The following is a 14,815-nucleotide window of genomic DNA, read 5'->3' as shown; positions in this document are numbered from 1 at the left end:
TCAAAGAATAAGAAGATAAACAGAATGTGGTTACAACTCGCTCCCAAAAGATCCAAATAATTAAGTAGCTTACTTCCCTATATGATACGTCAGCGATTTGGGTCTTAAAAACAAAATTGAAAAAAGTCATTTTTGAGAGCTCCTGCAGTCCGTCGAAGTTTATAACATGCATCTCATGAGTGAAAATATTTCGTATATGGTGCTACAGTGTAAAAATATTATGACGGAGATCTTTCATCTCTGTCTACTGTTGTTGAAACTATCGCAGATAAATACTTGTGACAAGCAAGATAATGAAGATGACTGCTGCTGGTTACATTCCCAGTAATTTATGTTGTGCTCTTAGATTCCTGTCTAACCGCATACTCGGTAATCGCTACATGTTCGGAAAAAATGGTGAATTATTCCTGACAAGAAAAAATATAAAGGTCTGTTGTTTCACTCACAGCAATTTCATATTTCGTGTTTCAAACACACAGAAATCACGAAATTATTACTGACGAAGTGTGCCCTTACATGTAATAACGAATATTGCAGAAAAATCTTAACTTACACGAATAACAATGTCTCAGAAAATGTTGCATATATTAAGAGGAAAAACAATTTGTTATCCACTTATGTGCGAACCCGCGTCCTTACATTTCGCATTCCCGCGCGCTAACTACTTTTTTTTCTTTTTTTATTGGCCACGCCAAACAACAGAAACATACCGCTCAATTCTTGTACTATAGCGTAGAGGAACGTAAGCTGGCTTCGTTGCCAAACGGTGCTGCATGAGTCATAAATGCGTGATAGTTTGGAAGGTTTTCAGTATCAGGCTTCACATGATTGCTTTACTTTTTTACTTGAAAGTTATAAACGTGTTTCGATAATTACTAACCAAACCATTTGTTGGAAAAAGTACACAAAGTCACTAGTAACGTCAGTTCACACTCATGTAATATACGTAAGCATAGCCGATGTCTTGATATTTATTGATCTTTAAACTCTTATTTGCACAAAAATAACATATATTTTGAGAGAATATTGACCGAAAACGGTTTTTTTAGGTGTAATCATTCACACTAGTAACTTAACCTAACCAAATTTCTAACAAAGGAAAAGAGTCTATTATGAACTCGGTTTCCAACCGGATGCGTCCTCTGGTGATTCTTTAGTTACACAGTCACTAAATCCAAAGCTAAAACCGCTAAATATGTTTGAAATAACAAATTATAGGTGTACATAAACCACAGCTCACCGATCGACAGGGCCACACCGAAATCCAAAACCTCTCGGTACAATTGTCGTAAAATCGGTGGGTGGACCGTTCGGTAACAGGTCTCAGAAGCTTACTGAATAGGATATTTCGGTAAAGAACCGAAAATGACGTAACTACCCAGACAAACCTACTACACCGATCGGTATGAACGATACAGAATAGGGCCCCTGGTCAGATACCAGAAACCGCAAACATATGCACCTAAGCAGCTGTCGAGATTTTGCAAGGAGAGAAAGCAATGCCACTTGCCGCACTCCGTCCACATGTTGCAGGGGCTGTAATTACTGGCTGTGACGACCGAGTCACCGGTTCGATTCTTTACATGTAACTGATGTAGCGTTTGATATTCATGATTTCCAGAAGAAAAAATGGGATATAGTAATTTATTGTAACATTCTATGTATGTATGTCTTCTGGGTCAGACCGTTTAGCTCTGTATGTGTTTTCATGTACGATCAGTAAATACGTTTGCATCCACATCTACAGGACGGTCGGAAACAATCTGGAGAACTTTTAAGAGTGTTGCAGGTTACGTTGCTCTGATAAATAATTGTAAAGAAAGAAATTCGATAAGTTGCGCAGTTTGCGAGCTAATTAGCAGTGAAGGTAGCCAATCAGGCCATTGAGCTCCCAAATTCAAGCAGCCTGCCACGTACTACAATTAGTGCCAGTTGTTATACCGTGGATTCTAGCACACGAGACTGCTAGTCTTTGATTCGGGTTCGATACTCACTACCGTCCCATGCCCCAATTTTGTATAGCTCTCTTGTTCGGGTTTAGGAAACCAAACGAAGTATATTTTTTGAGAAACCATCTCTGGCGGACCGCTCGAATTTGCTCGAGCAACGGCCTGACTGGCTATCATCACTGCTAATTATCTCAGAAGAGGTGTAACGTATCGAATTTTTTTTCTTAACAGTTATTTCTCAACGCATCCAACGCCTCAGCACTCAAGCTTTCCAGACTTTCTGATCACTCCGCATATTCCGTACGCTATCACACGGTGGAAAGCGGAGGGTTCCTTGTTCGATTGCAAGAGATTTCCTTCCTTGCTCCATACGGAAACGTGGCGATGAAGAAAATGGCTATCTATATGCCTCCGTACGAGCCGTGACTTCTCTCGTCTCGCGGTCATTACGCGAGATGTATGTTCCTCGCAGTAAGAGCTTTATGCGGTCTGTCGCAAACAACGGTTCTTTAAACTTCCTGAATTTTATTTCTCGAAAAAAAAAAAAAGTCTTCTTCCCCATCAGAGAATTCCGTTTGAAGTCACGGAGCATTTCCGTATCGCTCGCATATTGATCAAACCTCCTGGCAAGATATCCAGTAGCACGCCTCTGAATTACTTCAGTGCCTCCCTTTAATCCGACTTCGTGAGGGTCTCAAACACGAGAACAGTCCCCAAGAACTGATACAGCAAGTCCTCGCTATGTGGTCTCCTTCATAGGTGAGCTACACTTTCCTATAATTCTCCGATTAATCCGGAATCGAACATTCGCCTTCCTTATAAATGACCATACTTCCACATTCCATTTTCATTCTCTTTGCAGCTTAACGCACAGATATGTAACCGACCTTACTGTGTCAAGCAGCAAACCATTAATACGGCTACCGTGCTTGAACGTTAAAGGACTGTTTTTCCCACTCAACTGCATTATCTTACTTTTTTTCCAAATCTACAGCAAGATATCATTCACCACACCAAATACAAATCCTATCCACTCAAAGACGACATTTTTCACACCCTGCAGCATCCTCAGAAAACAGTCGCAGATTGCTGCTCAGCGTGTCCTCCAGAACGTTGATGTGTACACAGAAAAAGAGCGGTCCTATCACACTTCTTGGAGCGCTCCTAAATATGCCTTTGTTTCTGACGAACACTCGTCGTCTGGGAAAACATTTTGGGTTCTTGCTTAAAAAATCTTCAAGATACTCACAGATCTGAGAACTTCCTCCTCGTGCTTGAAAATCCGTTAAAAGTTTGCAGTGGGACATTCTGTGTTGCTGAAGGCCCAACTCTTGCAACTGCTATTTGACTTTGGACTCTACGTGGTGCGGTTTTCTTACACTGTTGTAAAAATTCTAAATCTCTTTGTTGTGAATATTAACAATCCAGTTAGTTCGTCTCAGAGGTCAACATGGAAACTGTGGTCTTTAGGATATACATTCCAAGACAAAAAAAAGAGACGCACCAAGAAGGAATTATCCGAACGGAACGGAAATCGGTAGATGTGAGTTACATGTACAGGCAAACAAATTATTATAATTTCAGAAAAATTATATGATTTATAAAAGAGGAAAACACAAAGTGGTTGGTCCACTTCTGGTCCTTGTTGGTTGTCCTCTATAAAGTATCGTGTCAAACGCTGTCTAACTGCCGCGTTACAGCGTCAAAACCCGGAGCTGGCAAGTCCCTAAAACCAGCTCCGGATTTTGATGATACAACGCTTCGATTGGACAGCATTTGGCGCTATACGTCCAGCAACTCTGTCAATCATTGCCAAGCCGAACAATTACTTGCATAAGACACAGAGATGCACCAACGCGTTATTGACTTGCGCAGTTTGTGAAGCTCTTTATCTAGACTAAATCATCAATTTTTTCTGTAATTGCAATAATTTGTTTGTCTATACGTGTGCGTCATATCTACTGATTTCTGTCGAATTCGAATAGTTCCATCGTGGCGCCTCACTATTTTGTTATTTTTTTCCTTAGAGCGTATTTTCTGCCTTTCTCTTCTGCCCTTCTGCGACACAGGACCATCTCTTAAAAAGGAAAACACGTATCTGACAGAGATGTTTGTTGTGTGGTTGCAGGGGGCGAATTCAGGGCGGCGGCGACATCAACACGGCCCTGGGTCTGCTGCCGGACAAGCTGAAGACCGAGCTGGCGCTGCACGTCAACCTCAGCGTCCTCAAGAAGGTTCGTACCTGTCCACCAACCCCAACTCCACAGGCAACCACACACTAACACACAGTTATTATTCAGCGTTGCCTGGCGACCGTCACGTTATATGATAACTACCTTCGGCTTCAACATCATATCATAATATGATACTGAGTCGCCAGAAGATATGGGAATGTGCTGGGACACGATTAGGGCTATGGTCACAGCGGTGCCGGCAGTAGGGTGTTCCGCCGACGATCGACATCCACCGAAGACAGCCTAACTTTTGAAGTTAGTACTCCAGTATGTGCGCAGTCTCGCTGAAACTGATCCCAACGCCCGACCGTTCACAATACGACCGACAGTCGGCTTAATTCAAATGAGTTTGTTTTCTTCAATTGAATCGACCGACGTTCATATATGCAAATATTGGACTGTTTAAAATTTTTTAAGTATAGTAGAAGATAGAAGGCGATTGCTGTATCCTCAGGACGAGCGGTATTATAACAGGGATATGTCTCTGAATCTATGGTCTGAAATCTCTGCTTCATTGTAATCCACAAGTTTCCAACAACTTAAAAATTTAATCAATCAGTCGTTACCTAATATTACACATGTTCTGTGCCGGCCGGTGTGGCCGTGCGGTTCTAGGCGCTTCAGTCTGGAACCGCGTGACCACTACGGTCGCAGGTTCGAATCCTGCCTCGGGCATGGATGTGTGTGATGTCCTTAGGTTAGTTAGGTTTAAGTAGTTCTAAGTTCTAGGGGACTGATGATCTCAGATGTTAAGTCCCATAGTGCTCAGTAGCGATTTGAACCATTTGAACCATGTTCTGTGGCTGTCGCGCCATTTTTGCAGCATGTCTATATTTACTGCTGGCAACGGCCTTGCTGCAGTGGATAGACCGGTTTCCGTCAGATCACCGAAGTTAAGTGCTGTTGGGCGTGGCCGTCACTTTTATGGGTGACCATCACGGCCGCCATGCGCTGTTGACATTTTTTGGGATATGCTCAGCCTGGTGATGCCAACTGACGCGCTACTCGACCGACTAGTCGAGTCTCGGTCCGGCACACAGTTTTAATCTGCCAGGAAGTTTAACCATCATAACGACCGGGAGAGCGGTATGGTGGCCACACGTCCTCCTATCCGCATCCTCAGCTGAGGATAACACGGTGGTCGGATGGTCGATGGGCCACATGGGGCCTGAAGACGGAGAGTCCTATATTTATTGCAGTATGTAACCTACAACGTAAGTGAAATCGGAAATTTTAGACCCATATAATGAAATCGAAAATCCTGTGTTCCAGTGAGAAAGGTGGCATATGTTAATTGTTGATGCTTAATGCTACTGTAGTAGTAGTGGTTTAAGGTAATTACTCATTAGCTGTGTACGAATTATTATTACTGCTCACTAATGTTTCGGTGCAAGTACGGTGGTGACTGTGTTGGTGGTGGTTTGCAAATGTGATGTACGTTTTTCACTTTTCAGTATTTTTGGTGTTCAGAGTAACTTATTTTGAAATTTGTGTTCTCTTCCACACATGCTGAAGGGCAGTCATTGAAATTAACTAGGGTCTGTTTGTTTTTCTGAATTTATTTGAAGGTGTGCATAGTGTTCGCCATCTTGCTTTCCTACTTCACTAAGGATCACCGCAACGTTTCTCTCTTCATCTCAAATAGTCGTAAAACTTGTCTGGTTATTTAAAACTTGTCTGGTTATTACAGTGACCGGGGTAAGAGTATACAGAACTCGCCACGTACATTTCGAACAGATATAGGATAGAATAGATTCTAACGTTATTGGCTCTGCCATAAACTGACGTAGCTCATCGGACACACCGCTACCAAACTGACGGCCGATGTTATTGGTGCCAGTGTGAATGTAGCCGTGTGGTGCCTTTTGACTCCCCAAAGCCCTGACAGAAATAGGTTTCGACATTCAAATCGATTGCCATCTGACTCACAGTACACAATACACTGCCTTTTTTGTTCCGGGAAGGTGACAAGACTACATTCGTCACGTACATGTGGTAGTCCTGTGCAGCGGTTGACGCATCTGGAAATAGTGTCTCTAAGTATTGAACATCCATCCCTGACGCTGAGTACCTCAAATACTCAAAGTTTAGTTTTATCTTTGACAGACACTGATAAGTTAAAGCATCTACATCAACATGGATACTCTGCAAATCATATTTAAGTGCGTGGCAGATGGTTCATCGAAGCATCTTCAGAATTCACTATTATTTAAATCTCGTACAGCGCGCGGAAAGAACAAACACCTATACCTTTCCGTAAGAGCTCTGACTTCCCTTCCGATGTAGTTCAACGTCAAAAAAGTATTTTCGCATACGGAGGCGAAAGTTGGTGAGTGGAATTTGACACATTGCATTATCCTGTTGGCAAATGCGATGTGCTGAGGAAAACAAACAGTTGAATGTAGGAATTAGTTTGGCCGCGAAGGATAGAGGTACATTTGTGCTGATCCGTTATGCCTTCCAGAATGGCGAGAACATACAGGAAATGACACGATAACGTTCCCCAAGTAATAAAGCTCTCCTCTGGTCTGGACCCTTCCGGCAAATGTTTCAGAGGTTTCACGTTGTACCCTCCAGCGGCCGGTAGAGTATAAAACGCGATTCGTGTGATTAAAACACCAGTCGTCACTCAGTCGACGTCCAGTTATGGTACTGAATGCTAATTCCAGCCTTTGTCACCGTTGAAGAGCAGTCAGCATAGGTGCTGCACAGGCCCATAGGTCCCTTGGTTCACACTGGCGGTCAGTTTCTTAACTGTTACATGTCTCTTTGCCAGTCCACATCTCCGCAGAAGTCATTATGGCCCGTGGTGCACCACAATTGCCTCGGCGCGTGTTTTGAAAAGCGCCATTTTGCTTTAACCGTGATGGCACGGGGAAAGTTTACAAACTTAGCCGTTTCAGAAATACTTCCACTCTTGGCTCGAAAGCCAATGATCACACTATTGCCGGCCTTGGTGGCCGAGCGGTTCTAGACGCTACAGTCTGGAACCGCGCGACCGCTACGGTCGCAGGTTCGAATCCTCCCTCGGGCATGCATGTGTGTGATGTCCTTAGGTTAGTTAGGTTTAAGTAGTTATAAGTTCTAGGGGATTGATGACCTCAGCTGTTAAGTTCCATAGTGCTCAGAGCCATTTCAACCTTTTTTTTTAATCACACTATTATGGACGTCAGATAAATCGCTCCGTTTCCGTATAACAACAACTACTGCGCTGTTACGGGTATTTGCATCACTGATGACTGGTTTTGGAATTTCAGCTCAGCCTGAAATTCCATGAATATGCGGCTCCCTTGTTGTTGTTTTTTGTGCTGACAGTGTTCGTGAGTGAATATTCTGTTCTGTAGTGACTTTTGCAGCTGTCTTCCTCCCACTTTTCGCCACAGCCCTCTTCGCTGACCTCTTCTCATTCAGTTCTTCCGCGTTGTGCCTTAGCGAATGATGCTTTTTCGATTTCCCTGAATGCTGTATTAACCTTCGATAGGGTGTCAACATTTCAGCTACCTCGGTTACGGCAGTACCTTCAATTGCTGGGGCTCGAGTTGTGACAGAAGCCCCAACACTTTACCCATACGAATTCAGTTAGCTCCGACAAAACACGCCCACGACTATACGGAACACCGTTCCGACCATGACTAACACTTGCAAAGTATTGGACACATTGTACACTGCCATTCGTGGTTCAAGTGCAACAGCGCAACCTGCAGGCATGGTTACCATCTGTATTTGTGTTCCGGCATTAATTTCTCGTGGTGTTTCCTTATTTTTGTCCAACCACTGTATGTAAGTTACAATAGTCATAAGTTATGAAGAGACCTGCACAGAACAGACTACCACAGAGAGCTGCACCAAACTAGTTTAGATTAACACGATTCATGAAATTCATTATCACTTCGCATGACACCTATGATTTGAGTTAAATGTGAGGAGTACGCACTGACAGAGTTTAAACACAAGAATCACTACTGGTAATTGCGTGTTTTGTCGCTATCTGGCGCGGAGGAAAGTATCACATTAAAATCTATAAAATGGCTAAGAAAACGTAACATCCTTGTTTTTATGAGGGACAGTCAAATTAAAACTTAACACCCACCACAACAGGACCATGGAATGGTTCAAAAGAGTTTTGTACCCGCCAATCCATTAGTGACACCAGTTCACATTCAACCAGAATGATATTTCCTATTTGCATATGCAATTCTACGATCAATTCCTAACAAAACATTTGTCCCACTAAGAGACGAGACGATCAACTACTGTTTCGTAGAATGCGGTCGGTCGCTGCATTTCCTCGTCCGACCGAAACCGATGTCTATGCCAAAGATGTGAAAATCACATGGTGAAAAATCCAGGCCGTAAGGAGGATGTTGCAGTGTTCCGCAACCACATCGCTAAAGCTTCCGGGTGATAGTGTGCGGGCGGGCGTTATCGTGCAAGTGGATGATTCAGTCCGACAGCATTGCTGGGCGTTTTTACTTAATGGGGTGACGCAGTTTGTGCAAAGTGTCTTCATATTGCTGAGCATACCGAGTGAGGTGGCGCAGTCGTTAGCACACTGGACTCGCATTCGGCAGGACGACGGTTCAAACCCGCTTCCGGCCATCCTGATTTAGATTTTCCGTGATTTCCCTAAATCGCTTCAGGCTAATGCCGGAATGATTCCTTTGAAAGGACACTGCGACTTCCTTCCCCATCTTTCCCTAATCCAATGGGACCAATGATCTCGCTGTTTAATCCCCTCCTCCGAATCAACCAACCAACCAACCAACCAACCAAGTGCAGCGCAATGATTTGGTTCCATGCTCGAGGATCTCTACGAGCATAGGTCCCCTATAGTCGAAGAAGAAGCACATCATGGCCTTACTGGAAGCTGCGTGAACAGCTTCGGATTTCTTTGCCGGTGGATATGTGGGACGTTTCCACGTCTTTGTCGTTTGTCCTCGGACCGTGACAGAATCATCCGTTGCACGATAACGCCCGCCCCCATACTGCCGATCAGACGCTTCAGTGATTTGATTGGGAAACTCTGTACAACCTGGATCTTTCAATATGTGATTTACACGTATTTGGCTACGTAAAGAAATAAATACGTAGATGTCGGTTTCAGCTGAAACGAGGGAGTGCAAGAGTTGAACGGTTGTGGAGCCGTCAGCGGCCGACTGTATTGTACGAAGTAGGGGTTGAGTATCCCGCCTCCCAGTGCTATAAATGTTTTAACGCGTATGGTGATTACTCTTAAATGGAACAATTCCATTGTCCCGTTATGGCAGGCTCTCACATTACATAAAAATTCCTGCTAATGCATTCTGTGGGGATTCCCAGTATACTAAAATAATTGCATGGCTTTAAATGGGATCTTGTCGTACGATAATCACAAACTATTTTACAGTAGACATTCTAAAAAAGGATTTACTCCTTCCTGTGTCTTAAGCGTGACTTATTAGACTAGGTACCGAGTGAAGTCACGAATCTAAGTAAGTTAACGCTGTTGCTGAATAAGAAGGGAGAGATTGAAGCCCTATGGTGCTATACAGCTAAATCATATAGAATAGCACACATCGAGCCACCTATCTTAAATCCCTATCCAGTGAATGAATTAACGTCAACAGTGACACGTTCCTTCGTTTCATAACATACTGCTTGAAGGTTTTGAAATTAACCTAGGTCGTTGGTTACGATGATCAGAAACTTTATTCCCCTATTTCTCCTCTCCTTGGTCACCAAAAGTCTGGAGGTGAAAATTTTTTCCATTAGCTCGTTTTGAACTGGCATCCATGGAGTATATCATCGTTGTACATGCGAGCATTATCAGCGCCTATTACAGTATCGGGGCCCAATTCAGAAGTAGTACTCTACAGCAAATAACTTTTAAAAAAACAAATAAGTACATTACATGCCGTAGCAGGCAGAATTCTGCTATAGTAAAATTGGTCAATTCCAACCTCTTTCTGTGAAACGTTTGATCGAAAAAATGGTTCAAATGGCTCCGAGCACTATGCGACTTAACTTCTGAGGTCATCAGTCGCCTAGAACTTAGAACTAATTAAACCTAACTAACCTAAGGACATCACACACATCCATGCCCGAGGCAGGATTCGAACCTGCGACGTTTGATCGAGAACATACGCAACTTCTCTCCTGTGATCAACAAGTCTGAAACTTTCAGAAAGGCGTGTGGTGTATTAGCTTATCAAACACGATAAATATAAATTGTGGAAATATTCTCGTAGTAGTTTTATTGATACGTGGAACAGTTTTACAAGGATTCTGGACACGTTATTGCATTACAGTTTAAGAACAAGAAAAAACATAATTCATATATAAAGGTATTTACAGACTTTAAAGTCTAGGTTGACGAAGATGGGACACATGGGCGGTGGTCTTATAATAATAACCATTCCGGCATTTGCCTGAAGTAATTTAGGGAAGGCACGGAAAACCTAAATCAGAGCGTCTAGACGGAGAGGCTCCATTCTCCCGAGTACAATGCCAGTGTATTTAAGGGGAGACAGTGGCAGTCTCGCACTGATATTTTTGTAAATCCATATCTTTGCCATTTTTTTTCAATCTCACTGAAATTTTGCACACTTATGTTTTGAGATCTAATATGATGTTTTAAAAAAATTCACAATTTTTAATAACAATCTAATTCAGTGAGATAATTTTGAATTTTTTTATTGCATTATTATTTTAAGGTACACTTTTTCATAATTTCGAGGGAAATTTGGTACATTTTTTTAATGGTAAAATAATCAACGCAAATAGGTGTACAATTAAGTTCTGTAACTTTTTGGTAAATTAATGCTACTACTTTCTGTGATATTTTGGATTCGAACATCTTTTACAAGCAGACTTTTCAATATATTATTAACCACAGAACTGTGTATAATATCTCGATTAAAATTTTGTTCCACTTAGATATTGCTCAAAGTAAAAGAAAAGGTGTGCCAAATATCATTGCAATCCTTCCAGTAGTTTCTGATGTATGTGTTCCTGAAAGCAGAAAACCTTAAGTTGCAGAAAAATCATTTTAATATTTGGATGAAATGTAAAAAAAAAGAAAAAAAGAACTATCATACCTTAGCTAAAACTGCCCATATCCATATTCCATTTCTTCCTCATCATCCTCTACAGCTCTTTTAGCTTCTATGCTCCTTTGCCTAGCAATTCTTTGTATGTTCTGGACTGAAGTCTCCACCTCACGATTCTATGCTTATCGATGATCTGCAGTATCTGCTCAGTGAAGACTCCAGGTGTAAGGCCCAACTTGCTGAGGATGTGAAGTCTTGCCACATTCCCATCATTAAATACTGCTCCAGCTTCCAAAGCAGACATATTCACCACCAAATTGGAAACACACAGTCGTTGGACATCTTTTCCAAATAAGAGCATTGAAACTTTCGTTTGGGTTCTGTGTTATCCCACGCAGACATTTTTCTAGCAGTTCTGGTGAAGCCAGTGCTCTATAAGTTGGTTTAATGGCCACTGAAACCTCATAAGGAAGGCTATTTTTATGGGTATAACCTTCCCCACTGTCCTTACTTTTCAAAAATTTACACCATTCATTAGAACAGAGGCCATGTTGAGGTGTAGTGTCTGTCGACAAGTAATGAAACCAAATGGTCCATACTGCTTTCCTCATACTGTCCAAGCTTGTGAGGTTACTTCTAATTGCAGCACCATAATAGACTTATAGGCTGTCAATTCTCTTCTTTGTTAGTCTGTTTTTACCTCCCAGTGGCTTCCGATCCTCTAGTAGCTCGCCTTAATTGTCTGCAACAAGTCTTTGGAGTCGTCTACCCATCCTCTTCTGAATATGGCCTAAGCACTCCAGTTTCTCAATAGTGCAATCTTTTCCATAGGGATGACTTTCAACTACATTCTTGAAAGCACTAGAGTCTCCATCTCCTAAATACTGTACGTATCTTACTCCATACCTTTGCAAAGTTCTATGGAAAATGAATTTCATACCTGCAGCTTCCATCCTACCACTGGAGCCTGCATAATTTCTGCTACAAACAGCTTTATGGTCTTCTTGCCATTCTGTTTCTTTACCAGCATCAATAGATTTCTTGTGCAAGGAACATGCAGAACAATATTTAGACATCACCTCTAAGTCTAATACTTCTCCAATGTCGACACTAACGAGTGTTGAAACTCCATGCAGTGAAGTATGCCCCCTCTTCATCCAGGAACTGTCACAGGAAACTGCCATATCGTTGCTATTATTGCTTCACAATTTTCTTGAATTGCCCCCAGGACTGCCATTTTCATGCTCTCTTCACTTACTTCTGCAACTGCATTGAGGAGAGCAGTATTCATTGCAGAATATTTTAGGGGAGGAACAAGCATGTTCATAATACCACATAAAAGGTTTCCGCCATCTCTTCCAATCCCTATACATCTTAGTCCATAAGCAAATCTCATATTGGCTTCATAGATTCTATTACTGGCCTTTGATGTCTTGAATGGTCTGTCAGCATCACAGTTTTGATACAAAATGTGCAATGTGCAAACCAAACCTTCTCTCTATCCATCATCAACCAAATCTGCATTTCCTCCACAAACAGAGCACTTGCATGCTTTTCTAAGTGCTTCTGCCACCATTTCCAGATCCACAATTCTGAAACCTGTATTTCTGTCATGATTTGTTTCTTCTGACAGAATCCCTGCCCCAAGTTTTATTTTAGATGCACTCGGAGACAAGCTAATGTTTGCATATGCAGGCCAGACCCTAACCTCAATGTCAGTTTTCGCTTTATATTGGAAATATTGGACTTACTATATTTTTAAATACTTTACCAGGCCTAGGCATTGTAAAAAGGGATCAACAGATTCAACCTTGCACAAATAATGGTACAATAAATCAAGCGTCACTCGAATTCCCTAGAACAGCGCAAAACTTCTTTACAACACTCCACAGCCTTCTACACCACACTGATTGAACCAGAAGATGGCTCCACGGCCTTCTTTACAACACTGCTGTTATGTATACAAAAAGTCACAGCCTTCTAAAGCTATATTTTGTAGGTTCACAGTCCAAATTCTGCAATAAAAATTTTCCTGCATTTGGTACATTGAAAAGCGGGCTTGGCGCATTAGGGTTTTAATTTTTTTATGCCATTTGTAGTTCGAATTTCAGGGGAAAAAATTCGGCTAATAATCTCAATTATATTTACTCTCAAATAAGCAAATGAAAATAATTTGTAAATTTTTCATTATTTCTGCCACCGTCTCCCCTTAAGACAACACAACCTAATTCGGGGTTACCCCTAATGTACAATAGTATTCAACAAAAAAAATTATTTGATAATGTAAAATGCTGATGTTACTGTGCACATTTATTTATCATATCAGTCACCTTTAACACATGCACATATTTCACAAACTATGCATAAAGTAATTAGTAATGTAACACTACACACGCTATCAGCTGACTTCTGGACCATAGTGACTACGTTTGTTTTCCGTGTTATCTAGAGAGCTTCCCATTTGTTTGTCTATAAATTGAACTCAACATCCCTCCATAATGAGCGAGATGTTGTGCTCAGACTAGTGAGTATTACACATTGCGCAGCTCCTGGAGTAATGTTTTCCGGAAAAGGAACAGAAAGAAACTGTAGAGCGGAAGTGTTGCCTGAAGTGATAGATACATTATACAATTATAACTTTTTTTTTTTTGGTCATCAGTCTACTGACTGGTTTGATGCGGCCCTCCACGAATTCCTTTCCCGTGCTAACCTCTTCATCTCAGAGTAGCACTTGCAACCTACATCCTCAATTATTTGCTTGACGTATTCCAATCTCTGTCTTCCTCTAAAGTTTTTGCCCTCTACGGTTCCCTCTAGTACCATGGAAGTCATTCCCTCATGTCTTAGCAGATGTCCTATCATCCTGTCCCTGCTCCTTATCAGTGTTGTCCACATATTCCTTTCCTCTCCAATTCTGCGTAAAACCTCCTCATTCCTTACCTTATCAGTCCACCTAATTTTCAACATTCGTCTATAGCACCACATCTCAAATGCTTCTATTCTCTCCTTTTCCGGTTTTCCCACAGTCCATGTTCCACTACCATACAATGCTGTACTCCAGACGTACATCCTCAGAAATTTCTACCTCAAATTAAGGCCGGTATTTGATATTAGTAGACTTCTCTTGGCCAGAAATGCCTTTTTTGCCATAACGAGTCTGCTTTTGATGTCCTCCTTGCTCCGTCCGTCATTGGTTATTTTACTGCCTAGGTAGCAGAATTCCTTAACTTCATTGAATTCGTGACCATCAATCCTGTTGTTAAGTTTCTCGCTGTTCTCATTTCTATTACTTCTCATTGCCTTCGTCTTTCTCCGATTTACTCTCAGACCATACTGTGTACTCATTAGACTGTTCATTCCGTTCAGCAGATCATTTAATTCTTCTTCACTTTCACTCAGGATAGCAATGTCATCAGCGAATCGTATCATTGATATTCTTTCACCTTGTATTTTAATTCCACTCCTGAACCTTTCTTTTATTTCCATCATTGCTTCCTCGATGTACAGATTGAAGAGTAGGGGCGAAACGCTACAGCCTTGTCTTACACCCTTCATAATACGAGCACTTCGTTCTTGATCGTCCACTCTTATTATTCCCTCTTGG

The 14,815-nt window shown here is 41.7% G+C and overlaps 1 protein-coding gene across 1 annotated transcript in view; it reads left to right on the top strand.

Moving 5' to 3' along the window:
* The window catches only part of LOC126419513 (uncharacterized), a 730,476-nt gene that overhangs the window by 393,830 nt on the left and 321,831 nt on the right, over window positions 1-14,815 (top strand). Inside the window, exon 8 of the mRNA XM_050086703.1 lies at window positions 4,078-4,183. Within this exon, the coding sequence (XP_049942660.1) occupies window positions 4,078-4,183 (106 nt within the window). The remainder of the gene's footprint in view (window positions 1-4,077; window positions 4,184-14,815) is intronic.

This window comes from Schistocerca serialis, chromosome 9 (assembly GCF_023864345.2).
Source record: "Schistocerca serialis cubense isolate TAMUIC-IGC-003099 chromosome 9, iqSchSeri2.2, whole genome shotgun sequence".
NCBI lineage: Eukaryota > Metazoa > Arthropoda > Insecta > Orthoptera > Acrididae > Schistocerca > Schistocerca serialis.
This window is presented reverse-complemented; position numbering and strand designations above follow the sequence as displayed.